We start from the raw sequence: 9663 nt of genomic DNA, 5'->3' as shown, positions 1-9663 counted from the left end.
GAGAATGGCGTAAACCTGGGAGGCGGAGCTGGCAGTGAGCTGAGATCCGGCCACTGCACTCCAGCCTGGGCGACAGAGAGACTTCGTCTCAAAAAAAAAAAAAAAAAAAAAAAAAAACCTTCAGGCATTCAAGAAATATCCTAATCAGTAGAGTAAGTCAAATTCTAAGAAGCCACATCTTTATTGCTAATCTGGAGGCTTCCCAGACACTTAATTTTCTCTTCTTCCTTCCTGCTGCTCTCATTAGCACCTCTGAAAGAAAGAGGAGGTAACGTTCAACTCAATCAAATCACTAACTCTTAGAAGCTACAGCTTTTGCAGGTAAAAAGCTAGAATCACTCGTGAAAGTATTACCAAAGAATTTCAACATTCCACTGCAATCTTAGAAGAATGTTACAAAAGAAAGACATCAGAGAAGCAAGAGTTCTTCTATCCAAATAAAGAAGCAATGAAAATGCAGAGAAACAATTTAAGATTGTTATGTCCAACTTGAGATAGAGCATGGGCAATGAGGGAAGAGCCTTAGGCGTCTCAGCTGTGGGCTACAATGGTGAGGTTCTTTGATGGAGGCCAACCTTTTCCAATGTACAAAGGTCCATTGGATGGAAGATGTATTCCGCATAGTCAGGGTGCTGTTCCAATGGAACGGGCTTCTGGAATGCATCTGTCTACAAAAGAGAGGATATGCACACCCATCATTACTATGGAGAACCAAGCATTAATGCTAACAAACGGCTTGAAAAACGGAGACAACTTTTCAGATAATAAAGTTCTGAAGGTTTCCATAAAGGATGACCTTGGGGAGCTCCAAATTGTCTACCTTCTAATTCTGCCTGGTTATTGATAATTATGAGCCCAACTGTGATCCGATTTTATTCTTGGTTTTCAATACACACTCAAGAAACAGATCCTGTCTTCTTACATTAAGATTGACAATTACAATATGCACTGTAAGTTAAAAAGATGCTTTAACGAAATCAGAAACTTTCTCCTGACTGATTTGACGTTCAACGATTTATTTGAGAAATTAATGCCTTCTTCAATTTTTCTTCTTGGTCTTTAATTCTATGGATTGACAAGTCTACATGACTCATTCTTTTTGTAAACAGTCATTAGCACATATAATTTAGCCTATGAAAAATCGAAAGTAATTCCTTGCCACACTCAACATAAAAATTATACCATAGCAAAAAAAAAAAAAATTGTGCAAACCAAACTAAGCAAACTAGTGCTTCCACTGATTGAGATTGTATTTAAAAGAGCCTAATTTGTTAAAGGTTCTCAATTGAAGGGTATCCAATTGGCATGCTCTAAATTTTTTTTTTATCATCTCATCAAAATTTCAGAATATAATCTCAAAGCAAAAGCTTCTTTTTTATTAAAGAAATAAAACCACAGTGACTAGCCCCAAGAATCTAAATTTAGCCCCAAGAATCTACACTTTTGTACAGTAATGGATTTAGACAGCAAATTCTCAGGAGTTCTACAAAGGGTCACCACTAGCCCCTATGGTGCCTTTGTGCAAATCAGGTACGGGGCGCCACATCCACAAGTTTCTCTAGATTCGTCTGTAGGGGCCAGGCGCAGTGACTCACGCCTGTGATCCCAGCACTTTGGGAGGCTGAGGCAGGAGGATCATTTAAGGCCAGAAGTTTAAGACTAGCCTGGCAACATAGCGAGACCCTGTCATTACAAAAAACCAATAATAAAAAAGTTAGCTGGGTGTGGCGGTGTGTGCATCTATAGTTCCAGCTACTTGAGAGGCTGAGGTGGGAGCATTGCCTGAGCCCAGGAGGTTGATGCTGCAGTAAGCTATGATTGCGCTCCAGCCTAGGCAACAAAGCAACAGTCTGCCTCCAAAAAAAGAAAAGAAGGTAGAAGGGAGGGAGGGAGGGAGGGAAAATATTCATCTATAGAAAAAATGTCATAATATGCTTATTATATTGTCAAAATAATATTATTTTCAAAAACAAGTTATTTTTCTGCCATTTTCCTGAAAAGTATTATGATACATATACAAACCACAGTGGCTATGGTATAACCTGGGATTCAAAACAGGTGGGGCACCTATGTGAGGTACACAACTGGCCAGCCCTGCCCCACATGCAGATTTTCCTCAAGGGGCAAAGGCTGTATATCAAATCCCATCTCAAAATTGAAGGAACTAACCAAAATCTCACTCTCTACGGAAAAGTCACTAATTGAGTTTTCCTTGAAAGTTCCATCATCAGATCTGGGACATACATAAACTGTGTTGTGCTCAGCTTCCTCACTGAAATGGATTTTCCTAACTCCCATGGGAAGGAGCACAAAGCTCCCCTTGCTGGGTGCTGTACGAGGTTTCACTTTGCAACCAATCAGAATTTTCAATCCCCCTCAATGTTTTACTACGTCATTGCCCAAATGATACAGTTTGGTTCTGTGTCCCCACCCAACCTCATCTCGAATTTTAATCCCTACATGTCAAGGGAGGAACCTGGTGGGAGGTGACTGGATCACGGGGGTGGTTTCTCCCATTCTGTTCTCGTGATAGTGAGTGAGTTCTCACAAGATCTTGTAGTTTAAAAGTGTCTGGCACTTCCCACCCCACTTCTCTTGCTGCCATTTAAGATGTGCCTTGCTTCCCCTTCACCTTCCACCATCACTGTAAGTTTGCTAAGGCCTCCCTAGCCATGCAGAACTGTGAGTCAAATAAACCTCTTTTCTGGCCAGGTGCAGGGGCTCATGCCTGTAATCCCAGCACTTTGGCAGGCCGAGGCTGGAGGATCTCTTGAGGTCAGGAGTTTGAGACCAGCCTGGCCAACATGATAAAACCCCGTTTCTACTAAAAATACAAAAAAAAATAAGCCCATGTGGTGGCAGGAGCCTGTAATCCCAGCTCCTGGGGAGGCAGAGGCATGAGAATCACTTGAACCTGGGAGGTGGAGGTTGCAGTGAGCCGAGATCAATCACACCACTGCACTCCAGCCTGGGTGACAAAGCAAGTCTCTGTCTCAAAAACAAAAAAAAAAACAAAAAACCTTTTTTCTTCATAAATTACTCAGTCTCAGAAAATATCTTTACAATAGTGTGGAAAGAGACTAATGTACCAATTAAACTCCTTTGAGACATACAGTGCTTACTACTACAAAGAATTAACTGAATGGCATCATACCTCATGTGTGATTTACACATACTTGAATTTGGGGACACAAGGAGGCCCAAAGAATACGTCAGGTGCCTAAAAAGCTAAGCTATTAACAGAACAAAACATATGTCATTACATTCATTTACGCTTATACCAAGAGGAACTTTCTTCTTACCCCTGGCTGTTTCATTTTCTGAATGGCAAACTTGAGTAGGTAGGATAACTGTTCAATGGTGAGCATTGTCATGGCTTTACTCTGGGTCTCGATGCATTCTGCTACTGTAATTTTCTACAAGTCAAAGTCATACACAAATGTCCGGTTAGAAAAAAGAAATTACCATCCATGTACTGATTTCTATTTTTTCAGCCAACTCACAGACAAAAAGTAATTCTCATCCAAATGAGACTTGTTGTTTCACTTAGCAAAGACTCCTGGAACAAAATGTAACAGATCTACTGGAACAAAATGTAACAGATCTACTGGAACAAAATGTAACAGATCTACTGGAACAAAATGTACCATATCAGTGGGTAACCATTAAAAAACCTATCAATCTATTTCCTTATCAGGAAGCATTTTTAGCTCAGGAAGATGACATGATCTGAGAAAAGATGTGGGGTAGACAGGGGCCTGAAAAATCATCATTATTATAACCTTTAGGTTTCAAGAATGGGATATGAAAGGAAAGGCCAGGTGGGCATGGTGGCTCACACCTGTAATCCCAGCACTTGGGGAGGCTGAGGTGGGTGGATTGCTGGAGCCCAGGTGTTGGAGACCAGCCTGGCAACATGGTGAAACTCCATCTCTACAAAAAGTACAAAAATTAGCCAGGCATGGTGGCACGCGTCCATAGTCCCAACTACTTGGGATGCTGAGGTGGGAGGATGGCTTGAGCCTGGGAGGCAGAGGCTGCAGTTAGCCATGATTGCACCACTGCATTCTAGCCTGGGTGACAGAGTGAGATCCTGTCTCAAAAATATATATGCGTAAAAAAAGAAAGTAAAGGCCATGGATGATTTCAGGGTGATTACTTCACAGGATTAACACTTATCAACCATTTATCCTGATCCTCTTAAGGTTCTGGGCTGTCATTCAGGAAACTGACAAGGCATTAATTCAATGACATCACTGATGGAAAGGGACAGACTTCCCTGCGGAAAGATTACAAGGGAAAGCAGTGGACTAATAATACCTATGACTTCATTGTCCATCTCCCTTACTTTGAACCCACCTAAGGCGCTGTGTCAAACTACAAAAGAAGCACACCCTAACCTAACTGTCTATCTCCATGGGCAATAGATATCAGCTCATAAGGGAAACTCCCATCAAAGAAGAGACCTAGAGGAACGTCTGAAACCAGATTCTGCTATGTAAATCTGGTACTATATCTTAAGGCTTCAGAATCCTTATGTAGCAGCAACAACAAAAATAGCAAATTCTGATCATGTCAGGAAACACTCTTTAACCATCTGTGTAGGGAGAGCTGAGAAAAGTTTTCTTCAATTAATTTGGATTCAGTTTCCATTTTTCACATCTCTGGGGCCTCCAAAAGGAACTCTCAGATGTGTCTCGTTGGTTGTCGAGGAAAAGGCCAACACAAGAGTCACTCAGAAGCTGAAAACAGTGCATGACGCACGCATCTATTTGCTCAGCTACCAGAGCCTGCAACATTCAGTCTTCCCAGTTGACTGCCATAACAACTCTTCCCTGGAAGAAATTCAGGGCCCTGAATCTCAAACACAGAGCACCTGTTTGTTTGAATCTGGTTTGTTTCCAGGTAACCTATTCATGGCAAACACTTGGGCTGCCTGCCGAACTATCATTCATTCCCTCTCGCCCCGCACTCCTTCTTCCTGGCTGGCAGTGCCTGGTTCCCACAACACAAAAAGCACCACATAAGCAATTTTCAAGGCTTTTTTGTACAAGGACTCGTGATGCAATACTGACCAATGAGCCCAGGGGCAAATCAGCTGGGGGATGATGGACAAATCTTTCTGCTGGATAAAAAGAGATGTAAGGAGAGACACCCTCCTTTTAGGAGAATTTCTGTCTATCCACACATAATACCTGAACCCCAGCAGCCAACTTATGGCTTGGAGAACGTGTCACCTCAACAATGAGATGGAAAGCGTCTGGCTCTAAATAAACTCTGGCCTGGCCCTGCCTCTGGGTTCTGATGATAATAAATCCATATTGTTTCAGCCCCCTTCCATCAGGAACTAGTGCTTGCATTAATAACTATTTTTTGTTGGCAGGGCACAGTGGCTCACACCTGTAATCCCAACAATCTGGGAGGTCGAGGTGGGAGGATCGCTTAAGCCTAGGAGTTCAAGACCAGCCTAGGTAACATAGCAAGACTCTGTCTCTACAAAAGACTTAGTAAGTAGCTAGGTGTGGTGGTGTGTACCTATGGTCCCAGGTACTCAGGAGGCTCAGGTGGGAGGATCACTTGAGCCCAGGTGGTCAGGGCTGCAGTGAGCATGATCTAATTACTGCACTCCAGCCTGGGCAACAGAACAAGACCGTGTCTCAAATAAAAATAAAAGAACTATTATTTACAGCAAAAGCATCCTATCAGAGCTGCTGTCATCTTTGCAATATCATTAAACAACTGGAAAAAGCTGGCCAAGACCAAAGAAAATCGGTGAAAGTTCCAGATCCCATGACAATGTAGTAGAATGGAGTCAGCCTCCGAGTGCAGAGGACAACGCCGCTGTACGATGCAAACCCTACATATTTCTCCATCTAGAGTAACCCAAAGAGAATAGCAGCCACCTTTTGCCATATTAGAGAGGACACCATTACAGCATCATCGTCATCATATTGATTTGATGTCTACTTTTTTTTTTGCATATTTCTTATTTTTCTTCTCTCCCTACACAAAAGCATGACAGACACTGTCCTATAGCTTGCTTTTTTCCCTACTACAGGCATCTGGATGATCTTTCCATTTCACACATAGAAAGCTTCCTCATGGCCAGGCGCAGTGGCTCAAGCCTGTAATCCCAGCACTTTGGGAGGCCAAGACGGGCAGATCACAAGGTCAGGAGATCGAAACCATCCTAGTGGCTAACACAGTGAAACCCCGTCTCTACTAAAAAATACAAAAAACTAGCCGGGCGAGGTGGCGGGCGCCTGTAGTCCCAGCTACTCGGGAGGCTGAGGCAGGAGAATGGCGTAAACCCAGGAGGCGGAGCTTGCAGTGAGCTGAGATCCGGCCACTGCACTCCAGCCTGGGCGACAGAGCGAGACTCCGTCTCAAAAAAAAAAAAAAAGAAAGCTTCCTCATTTGAGATCAAACTCCAATGTACCTTTTTTTTTCTTTTTTTTGAGACATGGTCTTGCTTTATTGCCCAGGCTAGAATGCAGTGGCATGATTACAGCTCACTGCAGCCTCAACCATCTGGGCTCAAGTGATCCTCCAAGTTCACCCTCCCAAGTAGCCAGGACTACAGACACATACCACCATGCCTGGCTAATTTTTTAAAATTTTCTGTAGAGACGGGGGTCTCCCTATGTTGCCCACACAGGTCTTCAATTCCTGGGATTAAGCAATCCTCCTGCCTCGGCCTCCCAAAGTGCTGGGATTACAGTCATGAGCCACCACACTCAGCCTCCGATGCATCTTTGAATCCAAGAGACATTCCACATTAAATAATTGTGGAGATGACATTTTTATTTTCAGCAATTCAAAACAAACATCAGAGTTGGGGGTCTCCAAGAACAGGAGCCACCTCAGAACGGTGGAAACCCTAATAGTTGGCTTAATAAAGTGTGCCTGGGCTTTGCTACATAGGAGGCGTACACACTGCCTGACTACACCCGTGCACCGCTGCCTCCGGCCGTCTGCCTAGAAGGTGTCCCCCAAATGGCTGCATGGCTCACTCCTCTCCTTCATCAAGTCTTTTCTCAAACTTTAGTGAGACTTTCCCAGACCACCACATTCAAAATGAAAACACTTCGCACCCCTTTGGACTTCCTATTCCCATCCTGAATTTGTTTTCTTCACAGCACTTTTCTTTTAACTCATTATATAAAACATTATTTATTTTGGTTTTTGTCCTTTTCTCCTGGGGGGGAAAAAAAAAAAGATTCATGCCTGTTTTTGTGCACTGTCGAATCCCCAGCACCTAACAGGCACTCAAGAAATACTTGTTGCACAAAAGAAAGCATCAGACGGCCACCACAGGGAACATGCAACCAAACGTGGTCTTCTCAGCTTAGTTACTGCTGATGATTTGATGATGAGGCAGGCAACAACATCCAAGACAGAGAAGAACAGCACGAGATCTTTTCAAAATGTGTGAGCCATTCACGATTTAGGAGTTAATGTTCAAAAAGTTCCTCATAGAAGATGCAGAGATGATGACTACAGATCTCCAAGGAATCCAAGGACTCATGAGAAACCAGAAATAATATTCCGTGCAATTGTCTTTCCAAGAGCTGCAGTACTGCAGCCACTGCCGGTGGTGGTCGAGAAGCGGGTGACCCGGATAGAACAGGTGGAAAGCAAGAAATTTCTCTTTTCCATCTATCTGGATTATTTGTAAATTTAAAAATAAAAGGAAGAAAGAGAAAGGAGAGGAAACGAGGCAGGTAATGCATTCATTCATCAGGAACTAACCTCACATTCAGGACAAAACCAGTCCCCCTCTGGTTCCGATGTCAGTCTCAGACACTTAGCGTGATAAACCCGGGGACAGAGCTCACAGCAAAGGACTTGGCCTTCCCGGTGACAAACCCAGCAGTAGAAATCATTTCGTCCATCCTGCGGTACAACATCAACAGGGTCTGTGGTGAGTGGCTGCTTCATATAGTAAAACGGACCATGTCTTAGTTCTGACTGAAATGTAGGCAAGAAAGACAGGTTTGGTTTCAAAACAAATGTGCATTCTCAAAAGGAATTTGAACAAGTACATCAATAACAACAAAAGAAAATTACAGTATTTCACAAATTCATTAAAAAGCCAAACTATCTTAGGTTACTAAATACTGCATTAGCAAGTTGTTAAAATTATGAAGATTTTTCTTTTTTCTATTTTAAGAGGCCACGATTAAAAGCTGGTATCTAAGAGTTACAAGGCAGCCCTAGCAGAACGGCACATTGCCTACAACCCAGATCTACCTAGGTTCAGATTTTAACTCTACCATTAACCAGGTGCATGACCTTGGACAAGTTTCTTAACCTCTCAGCTTCAATTTTCTCATCTGTAAAATGGAGATGATAATACCTAACACTTCATGGTACTGTGTTGCTATTAAATGGGGTGATATAATCTATGCCTACTGATCAAAATGCCACCATACTAACAGTGCTAATGTGGTTGGAAGCCCAGCTTACGGAAGTCCCAGTTTACAAAGCCAATAAAAGCGCAGTAGTTTGCCCTGGGATTCTTTAAATGGCAGACATTTAGAGAACAGATCAATAGGGTTTGAGTCACCAAAAAATGGTTATCTTTTTTTTTTCTTTCTTCAGAGATGGAGTCTCGCTCTGTCGCCCAGGCTGGAGTGCAGTGGAGTGATCTCAGCTCACTGCAACCTCCACCTCCCGGATTCAAGCCATTCCCCTGTCTCAGCCACCCGAGTAGCTGGGACTACAGGTGTGTGCTACCACGCCCGGCTAATTTTCGTAATTTTAGTAGAGATGGGGTTTCACCATGTTAGCTAGGCTGGTCTCCATCTCCTGACCTCATGATCCGCCCGCCTCAGCCTCCCAAAGTGCTGGGATCACAGGCGTGAGTCACTGCATGCGGCCAGTTATCTAATTTTTAAGTTTACCCCCAATACATAAAGTGTTTATGAGCCAACAAGAGGCTTCCTAAAGCCATAATTCTTGAACATGGTAGGTCCTTGTTTTTGCCAGGGAGCCATATCTCTTATTTGACATCAGCAATGGCAGAAAGATGAGATGGGTGGCCAACTCATGGGAGCTCGACCTCTTCCTGGTATATTATGGTATATTATGGAGTATTATGTTATATTATGGAATCCAGCAAAGCCACACTTGCACACAAAAAGTCACTCAGGAGAAACTCATAATGAAAATGTCTATCAGAAACGAATACGAAATCCTATTTAGGAAGTACATGTGTAAGTCCAGTGGGAAGGGTCAAAACGACATGGTAACTAGCTGTGTGGTCTTAGGAAAGCGACTCAACCCACTTTGAGCCTCAATTCCCTGGCAATAAGACCATGGAGAACAGTTTAGCCACAACCATATTCCCCACCCTCGAATAACTCTCACTGTATAACACGTTTCTTTTCTGTCCTTCAGTAAAACATGATGGTGTCCTCCATAAATATCTTCTATGTTGTTGAGATACTGCATACTTTTTGATGATACTATGAATGGGGATTTACTAAACGGTTATCTACTAAACGGTTATCATTGATACATAGAAATGTTGTCAGATTTCTAATACCGACCTCATATATAGACAGTTCCAATAGTTTATTGACTGAAAATCATATAACTCTAAGTAACACCGGTTTTGTCTTTTCCTGTCTAAAACTAGAACGTTACTTTTTTTTTTTT

General features: G+C 42.8%; 1 protein-coding gene across 9 annotated transcripts in view; it reads right to left on the bottom strand.

Annotated features, from left to right (window-relative positions):
• The window catches only part of ZMYND8 (zinc finger, MYND-type containing 8), a 165015-nt gene that overhangs the window by 88121 nt on the left and 67231 nt on the right, over window positions 1-9663 (bottom strand). For 7 of the 9 annotated variants that reach the window (XM_011983739.1, XM_011983741.1, XM_011983744.1 and 4 more), the window contains 3 exons: window positions 7753-7971; window positions 3303-3416; window positions 576-668 (listed from right to left, as the gene is read on the bottom strand). In XM_011983739.1, coding sequence (XP_011839129.1) covers window positions 576-668; window positions 3303-3416; window positions 7753-7971 — 426 coding nt within the window. The remainder of the gene's footprint in view (window positions 1-575; window positions 669-3302; window positions 3417-7752; window positions 7972-9663) is intronic. The other 2 variants (XM_011983743.1, XM_011983745.1) reach the window with 2 other exon arrangements.

Source organism: Mandrillus leucophaeus, unplaced genomic scaffold (assembly GCF_000951045.1).
Source record: "Mandrillus leucophaeus isolate KB7577 unplaced genomic scaffold, Mleu.le_1.0 Scaffold255, whole genome shotgun sequence".
In the NCBI taxonomy this organism is placed as follows: Eukaryota; Metazoa; Chordata; class Mammalia; order Primates; family Cercopithecidae; genus Mandrillus; species Mandrillus leucophaeus.
Note: the sequence above shows the minus strand (reverse complement) of the source record. Positions and strands in the feature narration are given on the sequence as shown.